Source organism: Meriones unguiculatus, chromosome 4 (assembly GCF_030254825.1).
Source record: "Meriones unguiculatus strain TT.TT164.6M chromosome 4, Bangor_MerUng_6.1, whole genome shotgun sequence".
Classification (NCBI taxonomy): Eukaryota; Metazoa; Chordata; class Mammalia; order Rodentia; family Muridae; genus Meriones; species Meriones unguiculatus.
Window position 1 is genome coordinate 87,001,883 of NC_083352.1, and position 12,849 is coordinate 87,014,731.

General features: G+C 50.4%; 1 protein-coding gene and 1 non-coding gene across 2 annotated transcripts in view; one reads left to right on the forward strand and one right to left on the reverse strand.

Moving 5' to 3' along the window:
- Positions 1 to 1,404: 1,404 nt before the first annotated feature.
- Positions 1,405 to 12,849, reverse strand: part of Atp6v0a2 (ATPase H+ transporting V0 subunit a2) — a 28,661-nt gene continuing 17,216 nt past the window's right edge. The window contains exons 11-20 of the mRNA XM_021644206.2: positions 12,689 to 12,825; positions 12,093 to 12,280; positions 11,905 to 11,995; positions 10,634 to 10,752; positions 8,422 to 8,632; positions 7,308 to 7,427; positions 6,636 to 6,755; positions 5,937 to 6,054; positions 4,932 to 5,103; positions 1,405 to 4,105 (exon numbers count right to left, since the gene is read on the reverse strand). Coding sequence (XP_021499881.1) covers positions 4,000 to 4,105; positions 4,932 to 5,103; positions 5,937 to 6,054; positions 6,636 to 6,755; positions 7,308 to 7,427; positions 8,422 to 8,632; positions 10,634 to 10,752; positions 11,905 to 11,995; positions 12,093 to 12,280; positions 12,689 to 12,825 — 1,382 coding nt within the window. The 3' untranslated portion in view covers positions 1,405 to 3,999. The remainder of the gene's footprint in view (positions 4,106 to 4,931; positions 5,104 to 5,936; positions 6,055 to 6,635; positions 6,756 to 7,307; positions 7,428 to 8,421; positions 8,633 to 10,633; positions 10,753 to 11,904; positions 11,996 to 12,092; positions 12,281 to 12,688; positions 12,826 to 12,849) is intronic.
- LOC132653819 (U6 spliceosomal RNA) lies at positions 7,083 to 7,191 on the forward strand. The gene has a single exon (XR_009591664.1). It is a non-coding gene; the product is annotated as a U6 spliceosomal RNA (small nuclear RNA).

The window sequence follows — 12,849 nt, forward strand, 5'->3', positions numbered from 1 at the left end:
GCCACACAGTGAATTTCAGGCCAGCCTAGGCTATGAGACCCTGTCTCACAACCAATAATGAAAACAAACAAATCTAAATGAGAGCAGAGCACAGGTGTCATGACGCTTGTCCTCCTTCCTCTCCCTCTCTACCATCTCCTTGCTGCCCGTCTCCTCGCTCACTTGCTTGCTATGGAGTTCGGGTGATCCTGCCTCAGTCTCCAGAGAGCCAGGATTGAGTCGGGCAGCGCTTTGGCCTCCGACCTCTTTTTAGAGTAGGGGGCTAGGCACGGAAGGCAGAGCTCTCGGAGCCCGCAGGCTCTGACCTTGGGACAGAGCCCTCCTCCCCCGGGGAGGTGAGCAACGCTGCAGGGCTGAGGGCTTGGGAGCGCCCCACGGAGGACAGATGGGAACAGAGGCACCCCCGATCGCCACTCCCTCACAAAGGTGCGGCCGAGGTCAGCAGGGTGCTGGCTGGAGGCTGGCCTTAGCGCCTGCTCACCTATCTCCACCTCCACCTCCTCAGGCACCTGGACGCAGTAGAAGAAGAGCGCCGAGGCGTTGTCCTCGTCGCTGGAGGCGTTGAGGAAGTGCAGGATGAGGTCCTCCGCCTCACAGTCGTTACGGTTCAGCATGTCCTCAAACAGCTTGGGGTTGTTGAGGTCGAAGACCGTGTAAATGCGGTCGCGCATCCACAAGACCCGCAGGTCGTCCATGGCGCAGGCCTGAGCGGTTCAGGGCGCAGGAGGGACGGGGCGGGGAGCCAGGCGGCGTCCGTGGCAACGGCGCCCCTGGCAACGGGCACCTGGGCAACGGCGCCAGCGCTGGGGCGAGGCCCCCATTCGGGAGAGGAAAGCTAAGATACAAGGGAGTTGGCAGCTGAGATGTGACAAGGGCACTGCTCTGAGGTGGAGCCAGACAGGAAGAGCAGTGAACCCATTAGCTGCAGGAAGTAAACTTGACACAAACTTACACTTAGTTGGGAGGAAGCAATCTCAGCTGAGGCACTGCCTTCTTCAGACTGGCCTATGGGGACTTTTCCTGATTGAGGTAGGAAGGCCCAGCCACTGAGCAGGTGGGCCTGGGCTGAGAGCTGAGGAAGCCACTGGGAGCAAACCAGCAGTGTCCCTCCAAGGTCCCTGCTACAGTTCCTGCTGTACACTTCTGCCCTTAATGACAGAGTGTAACCTAGGACCAAATGAACCCTTTCCTCCCTCCAAGTTGGTTTTGGCTGGTGTTTTATCACAGCCAAGAGGCAAAGCAGGACGGGCAGGCAGGACTGACCTTGGCTATCAGACACTGTGAGAACACCTGCTAGGTTTTCAGAAGGGAATGGAGAACACAGGGTTGGGTCCTAGGAAGAGACTGGCTCTTTTTGGCATAGGGGGTTAGGGAGCAGGATCACAAGAAAACAAGACACTGGCATCTCAAAAATATAGATTTATTTGTCACTAGCAAAAGGAAGTTCAATAGCGACAGGCAGGTTAGTCCTTCCATGCACCTGTGCAATGCTGTCCTGACTGGCTCCGGGGTTTCTGCTGCGTGTCCCAGCTGCAGAACCCGGTCTTGTAAAATCATCCTGCAGAGTGGCATTTTCGGAGGATTTCTTTGCCGGCGGAAGAGCAGTACTCCAAAATGCCGACTCACAGCATCATGAGAGTTCGTGAGGCCCGCCTGGCTGGTGCGGCGTGCCAGCACACCCAGATTTAAACCCTCAAGAGAGCTGGGTTTGTGTTTTTCTTTTCCAAAACGGGTCAAACTCTAAATCACAGCTTGATTTGCCAGCCTGTATGTTACCAACAGACAGTCCATGCCTTATTACAGTACAGCGGGGGAGCAGTGGGCCTGGAGGTCACTATACCCACTCCTGGCCACGGCCACCACCCCTGCAGTGCCAGCTGAGAGACTTGAGGCAAGAGGATTGCAAGGCCCAGGCCTGCATGAGTGGCATTAAATATCTCAAAGCACACAGGCCCATTCCAGAACTTCGGCCAGGGGAGGCGGTGGGCTAAGAGGAGTCTGTCGCAGGTCCCATGTTGGAGGTCCAGGAGCTCAGAGCCGTTTTTGCATGCCTCCACTGGAAATGCCACGCGTCTCCGCCAGCATGAGTCTATGTGACGTGGGGAACACGTGGCTCTGTTGACACTGTTCTAGGAAGATGAGCATGTGACCCCACCGGGAAGCTGCTTGCTTCCCTCTGTGTGGATGCTATTATATTTCCAGAGGGCTCACAAAGGAGTGATTTATGTCTGAGCAATGACATTCTATGTAACTGTGATAGACTGCAAGTGAGAAGTCACTCGCTGTGCATTCTGTGCCCTACGAGGGGCCAGTTCCAATGAAAAAGTGGCCCCATCACAGCTGCCAACAGGGACTGTAAACATGGCAAAAAATTCCATCTCTTGTTTGGGCCTTGTCCCTGGAATCAGTTATCTCCGTGATGACCAAAGAACCTGGAGCCACAGAGAATCCCAAGTAAAATCATGGAGGTGGCACCCTATACAGGTAAGAGCAGGTCTAACACTCGGAAGCCCTTCCTTCTCCAGCCACCAGCAGGTTAACGCCAGGAGGCTGGCATGTGGCACAAAGGCTGGAGCTTCACTGCCCATCAGTGCAGCCTCCACGGCAGCTTGGCGAGGTCTGATTTCCAGTCCAGCTGTAGCCCAGACAGCCCAGGCCTCTCAGCAGGCAGCTCCTGTACTGGAGAGGCCGCTAAATCGGCTGCCAGGGGCTTGGCTTTTAATGGAAGAGCCCCACTCTCTACCACTCGGAGCTGGAGGGGCCGGGGGGGAGGTGTCAGAATTTCAAGAGAGCAGAAATATGTTAGATTCCCTTCTCTCTTTAGGGTGTCATGTAGCCCAGGTTGGCCTCAACACAGAGCCAAGGGTATCCCCGCGCTTCCTGATCCTCCTTGCCTCTACACCTGGGCAAGGTGGTTCTGGGGATCTAACAACCAAGCCACACCTCAGCCTCAGGTTTCTTTCTGACATACTTATCTACAAACACTTACTGCAAAACGTGAGGATGAACATAATTTAAAAGACTATCCAAGTGTTCAGCGGGACTAAGCCAACTCTGTGCAAAGCTGAGCAGCACAAAAAGAGGCGGTTTTTATAGACAAGATCATAAATTCACAGATTAGTGAGAGTTAGTTTTCAACTGACCTGAACAGTTTTTGGAAATTTAACTGTGTGGCCATCAGACCTTTATTTAGAATTAGTGCTAAAGTAAAAAATTATACTGTTCCCAAGTAGAAGCAAACCCTCTGTGGTAAAATATCTTCATCTGTCCTTTGCTATAAAAATACACACTCTACTTTTTACCTGTCTTCCCCTGTAAGCGCACTGGGTTTTAAGGCTCAGGAAGTCATCTTTCAGAATGTACAACTGTCATGACTGGTCTGACATAAGGGTAAGAGGACAAGAATCTTCTAAAAATTTACAAGTGGGAGAGCCATCTGGTGTGTTATTTTGTCCCATTTCCTCCAATTATTGAAACAAGATTGGCCTGGCACGCTGCCCCTCCTGGTGATTTTGAGAGCGTCCAGAGAGAAAAAACACACATTCTTGAGCAGGCAGGGGACCTGATGATGACCCAGAAGTAATGTCTGAAAAACTATGCTTAACTGGAGCTGTTGGAAAATATTATCTGACCTCTTCTTGAGACAAAATCACTTCATGTTTTTTTAAAGTTGAAAAGGAATCAAGCATCTAAGACCATTTTTAGCTAGCTGTTCATCTGGCTTTTCTTCTCCAATCTTACACTTTAAAAAATACCTTCAAAGCAACGTTGGCGTTTTCCTATATTTGCTCATAATAAAAACCAACGAAATTTCTGTGTCTGAAGTGGTGAGTTTTACAAAATCTTCAACATGAGGGAGAGACGTATCTTACAGAATCATTTGGCTGAATCGTAAGGCAATCAAGGAGGGTGGAATTTTCCTGTCGTAAATCTAACTTGAGTGAATTCTGTAACATGATCGTTCTCCATGAATCTGAGAGCGGGTTGGCTACAGCAGCGTCATGCTATGTTGTCATCATTGCTGCACTTGGAGGAGAGCCGACTGAAGGAGAAAGGAACAAATTTGGTGCCTGCACCAACGTAGAATTTGTTCTGAAACTCTACCCTAGGAAAGGAAAAATAACATGTATTAGAACACTAATACCTCCCACCACAGAATGCACCCTGGCACTGTGAGTGCACGAATGTTCCCGTACTTCTTTAAAAAAGACCTTTCCATGCTCTTTGCATTCTCTGCATAAACACATTCACCTGATCACTCTCTCCCCAGGCCACATCCATCCTGTCTTGCCAGTGTGTCACTTCAGCAATGTCCTCCAGTCCCTGTGTGTGTCAGGAGGTCTAGCACACACGGTTATTTGCATGTGCACATGTGTATGGGAGGATGTGCAAGCTACAGTGTACATGTGAATGTGAGACGACAATCACTGGACATCGGTTTTCTCACTCAACCATGTGGGTCCTAGGGCATGAACTGATGTCCTGGCTTGGAAGCAAGTATCTTTACCAACTGAGACATCTTGCCAGCTCCTGCACCCTTTTTAAGAAGATTTATTGGGCTGGAGAGGTGTCTCAGAGATTAAGAGCACTGGCTACTCTTCCAAAGGTCCTGAGTTCAATTCCCAGCACCCACATGGTAGCTCACAGCCATCTAGTGTGAGATTTGGCGCCCTCTTCTGGAGTACAGGTGTCCAGGCAGTCAGAGCATTGTATACGTAATAAGATTAAAGCATGTGTCTTGTATGTATGTACATAAGTGCAAGTGACGGCACTGGACCCCCTAAAGCTGGAGTTACAGGAGGTTATAAGGCTCCTGGTGTGGGTGCTGGGAACAGAACTTGGATCCTCCACAAGCATAGCACATACTCTTAACCACTAAGCCCCTCATTTTTATTTTTAAAATACTGTTTTGAGGACACAGCCACACTCACCAGTGAAGGCGTATGGCATGGAGAAATGCAGAAAGCCCTTCCATGATCAGAAGAATAAAAATGGTCAAAACTGCAAAGAACGCCGTGACAGGCAGCAGCAGCAAGACCCCATAGGTGCTGTCCACACGCAGGCCCACACGTAACAGCATGGTCCACAGCACATCAGAGAGCTCTGCAGAGGAAGCCATTTGGAAAACATAAGCCCTCTCACCACCCAAATGACAGCAAGAATGACAGTCTATGCCTCCTCATCAGAGGCCCAGAAACCTCCAGGCTTTCCTCTGTAGAAAACAGAAATCCTACAAGGCTCTGCCATGCCCTCTTGTTGTCTAACTCAGGGCCCAGGCCAGGATCAAGCATCCTGTCTGATCCTCAAAAGTGACCTGTTGGAAGTCTGGGTCTGTGGACACAAAGGCCTGGCTCTCCGTCCTCTGTTGGTCAGTACCCTCTTGTGATTACCCATCTCTGTCAGGTGTGGCAGGGCTTTGCCACAGAATAGCAAGGCAATACAACTGAGTGTTCTGCTGTGTGAAGTGAGTCAGTCAGCAGCCAGTTACCTCCAGGCTGGAGAAGTGACATGGCCTCTCATTATAATGCACAGGGGGCCCAAGGACTAAACACACCCCATGCAGGAGGGTGTCACACAGAGGCCACAGCTAAGACCCTGTGGAGGACAGGCGGTGATGGGAGATCAGGGCTCTCTAACTCAGTTGTGTATTAGCAGAACCTTGCACATGAGGACTGGCAGGAGCCTGGACTACAGCATAGCAGCTGCCATCCTTGCTGGAAATACATACTCCATTCAGTGAGTAAAACAATGGCTAGGATGCATTCAGGAACATGATATAGAGGAGAGCATCATGCCAGAGGTCACTGGACCCTCAGTTCCCAGAGCCCCTCTGTGCCTAGGCCAGGACTGCAACCTGTGTGGCCGACAACGAACAGCCCTTGTCCATCACCAACCACCTGAGGAGCTTACACACTCCATGGGGCTAAGCAACATACGTGAATGCGCCAGGCTGAGGGCCCAGAGCCGCAGGTAGGACGCAGTGTTGGAGATGCAGCCCAGGCAGTACTCGATGGAATGGATGGCCTGCGTCATCAGGATCTCCCCAAAGTTAAACTGAGGGTCAACAGAACATTAGACACTGTATCACAAACTGCTCCACTGGGAGTCCCTGGCTGGCCTCTGGGGCAGAGCAGAGCAGAGCATGCTGGGAGCTAAAAACAGCAGGTGCAAGCTACGAGTCTGGTGCTCCATGGGACTATGGGGTTCACCAACCTATCTCCCCAAACTATTTCCCAACTCTGCTCAAGCTCCAGTTTCCTCTGTAACACAAACATCAGCCTAGAATTGTGATTGCCATGAGGGGCACATGGTTAGTGATTGAGATGACATCTGAGCTAGCCTCAGACACTACCCAGCATCCAAATGGGCATTTTCCAGACACAGGTGCTCTGGGGAACCTCATGCTGAGGCTGAGGACGAGTGTAGGCAGTGTCTCTGTGAGCACAGACTGCAGGACCCTGGTTCTTCCGCACTCTGACTCCTTTGCTCTATCAACTTGTGATTTGACTGCTTGGCCTAAATTAAAACTCTATTATACAGTGATGACCAAAGAACCATCGGGAATTCAGGTAGTCCTCATTAAGCAGCCAATGGAAAGCTTCCTCCCTCACCCGGCCTATCAGCTCAGAGCTCACCTCCTCGCATGTCACTTCCCGGCAGCCTTCGTCCATGCGGTTGCTCCCCTCTTCTATGTCCTGACTGCCCAGCAAGGACACCTCTTCTTCACTGTCCTTCCTCACAAGTGTGTAACCGCTCTAATGAGAATAGAACACTGTCAGCGCTTGGAATGCCACAGGGTTGGGACAAAACCCAAGTAACTGCTTCTCTTATGATGCAGCTCTCTGGGAATAAGAAAACCGCCTCCAAGAAAATGCACACCTCATATATTTTAGATTGTCAAGGAGCAATGGAGAGAATTGGAGAATAACAAGTGTTGGCAAGGATGGTAAGGGGGACCTAATGCAGTCCTGCTGGGAATGTAAAATATTCAAGCTGCTACAGAAAAAGGATGGCAAGTCCTCCAAAAAACGCAAACAGAACTGCCCTGTGACCCAACACACACTCATACAGATTTTAAGCGGGGACTTGCTTTGGCATTGCATAATAAGATATTAGAACCATACAGAAAAGATTAGCATGGTCCCTTCGAAAGAATTATACATAAACACCCAAGAGAGTCTGAAAATGCCTGTGCATGCATGTCACAGCAGTATTGCTGCTCGAGCTGCAGCCAGCAGCAGCATTGAGGCTCTACATAATGCCAGCTTTGGAGGAATCAAACCTCAGGACATGGGGGCGCACTTTACCCGGCTCACGCCGAAGCAGCTGCGTCCGTTGTGCAGCCACAGCAGAAAGAGCGGCTTCCCTAAGAAGAGCACGGGGACGGCCAGCACGGTGAGGGCCAGCAACACTCTCTGGACTTGTGCCTGTTGGTGCAAGGGAGAAGTTCGTGGAGATGAAAGGCACCACAGCCACTGGGGTGTGAAGCAGATGGGGGAGGGGAAGTGCTGCGGCTCTGGGCCAGGGGCACGAGACATGACTGCCAAATCTCCATGGCCAAGGGCCACCCTTCCCTGACTCAACATTCAGGGAAGAGCATTGAAATATTAATTTTAGAGCTGTAAAAAACTTTAGAGAAATTCTAAATAAAGGCTTGGGGAACTGACACAGGCTGGACTTAGTTAGATGCTAGGCCTCACTTACAAAGCCCTCTGTGGCTATGCAGGCTTGTGACCCAGCGCTAGGGAAGCAGGGGCAGGAAGGCCTAAGGCTCACTGGCTGGCATAATAGGTAGCCCACTATGGTAATTCCAAGGCCAGGGAGAGACCATCACACACACACACACACACCAACAACAAAGGAGAGGTGGATAGCGCATGAGGAATGACATCCAAAGTTGACCTCTGGCCTGTAGATACAAGTACCCACACACACTCATACAGATTTTAAACGGGGACTTGCTTTGGCATCACATAATAAAATATTAGAACCACACAGTAAAGATTAGCATGGTCTCTTCGAAAGACCATGATACATAAATCTGTAAAGTGTTCCTTTATTTAAATTAAAAAAGAAAAAAAAAAAAAGCTAAGCTGGGCAGTGGTGGCACATGCCTTTGATCCCAGCCCTTGGGAGGCAGAGGCAGGCAGATCATTGTGAGTTCAAGGACTGCCTGGTCTACAGAGTGAGTCCAGAAAAACCAGAGCAACACAGAGAAACCCTGTCTGGAAAAAAAACAAAACAAAACAAAAAAAACAAACCCAAACCTACATGGAGTCTAACTCCAGATAATAATACTCTGAGAACACTGCCAAATGGAAACAGAGAAACACAAGTAGAATACTTTTCTTATTGCCGGGTTTGGCTTATCGCTTCCTGTCACACGCTTCTTGGAGAATGCCAATGCAGAGCAGCACTCACCTGCCCTGGGTAGAAGTTGCGAGTCTCACTGGATGGGAACAGGAACATGTTAATGAACTCAATCAGGATGCTGGGGGCCTCTTGAGAGGTCTTTGCCGAGTACGCCAGCCACTTGTAGATGATCATGAAGATCAGGTACCCAAAGATGCAGAGCATGAACAGGATCTCAGGGACTGAGACCAGGTAGATGTTGAACTTCTTCCTGAAGTGCCTGTAAGAGGAGCGAGTGAGGCAGCTGGAAGGCTGTGTTGCTACAGTGCACGGGCCAATTCGGGGCTCCACACGTGTGTCTGCAGAGCCAGAGCTGCAGATCCATCCACAGAGGAAAGAGACAGACAAGAGGGAGAACTCCCGACACGCATACAAACACAGGTTACTTGTGGGTCTGACTTCAAAGTAGCAGTTTTTTAAAATATTAAACCAAACTTTTTAAATGAAATCATTTTTAAAAATTTATTTACTTTTATGTGTATGGTGGTTTTGCTTGGTTGTATGGCTATGGACCATGTGCATGCCTGCTGCCCACAGAGGCCAGAAGAGGGTGTACGCTTCTTGGGAAATGGAGCCTTAGCCAGTTGTGGGCTACCCTGTGGGCACTCAGGACCAAACCCAGGTCCTCTGGAGGAGCAACAAGTGCTCTTAACCATTGAGCTGGCTCACTAGTCCCCAATTTTTAAAGTTATTTTTAATTATGTGTAAGTGTGTGTGTGCCCACACGGTACCAGGGCCAGAGGCATCAAATCTCCCTGGAGCTGTAGTTGTAGGCAATTGTGAGCTACCCGCCAGCAGGCTGAGACCAGAACTCAGGGCAGTCCTCTAGAAGAGCAGACACACACTGCCTAGCCCTCTCTGCAGCTCAGAGCACTCACCACTTTCCTTCCTTCCCCCACCCCCCCAAGACAGGGTTTCTCTGTGTATCCCTGGCTGTCCTGGAACTCACTCTGTAGACCAGGCTGGCCTCAAACTCAGAGATCCACCTGCCTCTGCTAGGATTAAAGACATGTTGCCACCACAATGCAGTGAACAATTTTTTCCATGTCCTAGCTCTGTCAACCAAGTTACATGATGCAAATCATCCTTCTTCATGAAAAGAGACAGTCAGTACAGAGAGGAAATCTATCAAGGTGCTGGCTCTTGCACAAAACAAAAAAGATAGCTTTCACCTTTAGCGTAACAACAAAAAACATGACAAAATTCCCTTCTGGCAATAACCCCGCATTCATGTCACACTGGGATGGGAAGTCCAGGAGGGCAGAGGCTCGCTCCTCTCTCTGCGGAAGTGCCGTGCCCAGGGCAGCACCAAGCACACAGCATGCACCGAATGGACATCACTGACCCCCAAATTCCCAAGCCAAATAATCTACAGAGTCCCATCCTGCCATGCACCATCAATCAGCTCAACTGCCCTTGGTCCAGCCAACAGTCCAGCACCAAGAAATAAGACTCAGCAGCTGGAGAGGTGGCGCAGTGGTTGGGAGCACTGGCCATTCTTCACGAGAACCCGGATTTAATTCCCAGCACCCACATGGTGGTTCACAACCATCTGTAACTGTAGTTTCAGGGTCTATGATGCCCTCTTTGGTCTCCACAGACACCAGACACTCACGCTGTACCCAGACATACATGCAGTTCAAACATCCATAGTAAATAAAATAAAACATAAAGGGCTAGTGAGATGGCTCAGCAGATAAAGACAATTGCCACCATGCCTGACAACCTGAGTTCATTCCCCAGAAACCACATGGTAGGAAACGGGAAAACTCTCCCACAAACTGACCTCTGACAATCACATGGTCACACAAATGTGCCTGCACACACACGTGCCATACATATATACATTGGGGTGGGGTGTGGAGAGACAGCTCAGTGGTAAGAGCATTTGCTGCCAAGCCTGACAGCCTGAGTTCAGTCCCCAGGATCCACACATGGTGGAAGGAGAGAACCAACCTCAAAAGTTGGCCCCTGACCTCCACACACGTCCTGTGACATGCACCATCTGCCCCCTCACCAAATATAGAAATATGTGAGTAAATAAGTATAAAACAAGACCTAAGAGTGACAAAATTGGTTTACAAGTATAGATTTCAGAACTTCTAAGGCAGACACTGGCTCACGCCTGTAATCCCAACTCAGTGAGTGGAGTAGGGACCACCCTAAGTGGAGGGCAGCCAAAACCATGAAAGATGAAAAACAAATTAAAACATGGACTTACAAGTGGTTAAATATTCCCAGAATGACACCAAAAGTCATGTGAATAATTCCTAAAATCACAGACATTTTCATCTTGAAGGAATTGAGGAAAGTGAGGCGATTTGTGGCCATGTTCCAAATCTAAGGAGCAAACCAAACAGAAGCAATTTAAGTGCCATCGGCAGCACTAGAGAGCTCTGAAGGATGGGCTGCTCTCGTTTACAGAGGAAGGACCGCCTGTTTCTTGATCTTTCCTGACTTCCCCAGGCCAGGGCCTGGGTGTCAAGAGCAGGGAGCTTGCCTCTGATGAGCCAGCACAGCAAGACCTGGCTGTAGAGTGAGACAGCTTAGCATGCTGGGAAAGTAGTCACCTTTGGATCAGGTTCAGACTACAGACTTGGTGTAAGTAACACATGACAGCCCTGTGATGGAAGTTTGGGTTTCTTTACAAACTCAGTTCTGTTATGTAAAAATGTTTTTGTTTTAATCCCAAATGTGGGATTTTAGTTTATCCACAGCTGAAAATTGCCTTAGGCAGGGGCGTGGTCTTTAATAGCTAAAGTTAGCTGAAGTCTGAGGCCTTTGAGCCCAGAAAGAGAAGGTCCGGTGGCTTGGAGGAGATGGGAGGGAGGATGCCTGCTACATTTGCTGTATGGCTGGTCACCTGGACTGATGGATATCCTGACAACTGAGATTGGTATTGTCCCAAAAAGAACCCAACGACCCTACCCAGCCAGAAGTAAAGAGATCTACATCCACTCTCCCCACTAACCTTTCTCTCCTACCTGGGAGAGAAGGGACGGGGGTGGAGAAGGGAGGCAGAGGCTTTAAGGAACCCCTACATAAAGTAGAGTTTAAGAAACTGGCACCTATATACCCCTGGACAGGACTGAGGACACTTGAGAGTGCGGATCTGAGAGCCCCGAGCAGCCTCACCCACACCTTCCAGCCAGCTCAGCAGTGCCGAGCTCCAGGACAGCTCCCCAGAAAGCCTTCAAGGCACTTGTCCAAAAGCTTGGCCCACAGGAATCTGCCTGCTGAACACGGGATAGGAGGAGCCTGGTGGCCTGGGGCCTTCTCTTAACCAAAGACAATTCACAAACAATGAAGCCGTTCCAGAGCCTGCATGGAGCCCACGAAGGGTCACTTCTCCCAGAGGAGATGACCAGGAGGTCTGAGCACAGCCCCATGGCTCTGCACTGGCCCGCCTCCCCGGGTGGCGAGCCGCCTGCCTCACTGAGTACACTTAGAGAGCGGCAGCATGCCAGTGCCTCCCTCGCCCACAGCACTCACCGGGTCAATGCCGAAAGGGTAGGGGCCGTGGAAAACTCCGGGGATGCTTGGGTCCAGCTGCAAAGTCCTGCTGCGCCTGACGGTGCTGTCACTGAAAGAGAGGGCAGAGCAAGGTGGCCACGTGGGGAGGGAGGGGCTTGGGAAAGGTGGAGCCCCACGTGTGGCATCCTAGCTCACAGGCCGCTTACTTCCAAAGCACCATCTTCTTCTGCTCCTCTGGAGAGCGGCTGGAGCTATACATGGCAGACACATTCCACCCAGAGCCGAAGATGTTCACAGACTTGGAGAAGCAGTCGTTGTAGATGAGGCCGGTGTACACGGAGAACACCCCCATCAGCAGCAGGATGTATCGGCCATTAAAGAACATCCTAAGGATCTGGGAAGACACGTGCCAGAGACTCACTCACTGACCGTGGGCTCCGGGACGATCACAAGACTCATTCCAGCTACTCCTCTGCGGCTACCAGGAAATCACACATCAGGTGTCTTACCCGTGAGTGACAGGCACACTCCTCTTATAGAGCAAGCTTATACAACCCAAGCTCTTGAGCCAGGCCTGGGCAGAACATCTATAATCCCATCACTCAGGAAGTGGAGGCAGGGGGATCACAAGTTCACGGTCAGCCTTTGATAGGTAACAAATTTGAGGCCGGCTGGGACTACTTGAGACCATCACAATTATTCCCCACCAAAAACACAGTGAACAAAAGCCAGCTGTCTTCCGGTCAAACGATGCCAGGCCTGTCATGTTTCCACTGTGCACAGGCCGGCAGGCTTGCATTACCTCCTGCGACTGGCTTAGTCTCGGGTGATTCTCGTTCAACACCAGCAAGAGGGCAAACAGGAACATGACAAAGCCGTGCCCGAAGTCACCAAACATCACACCGAACAGGAATGGGAAGGTGATGATGGTGAAGAGAGCTGCGGACACAGAGGGTGAGCAAG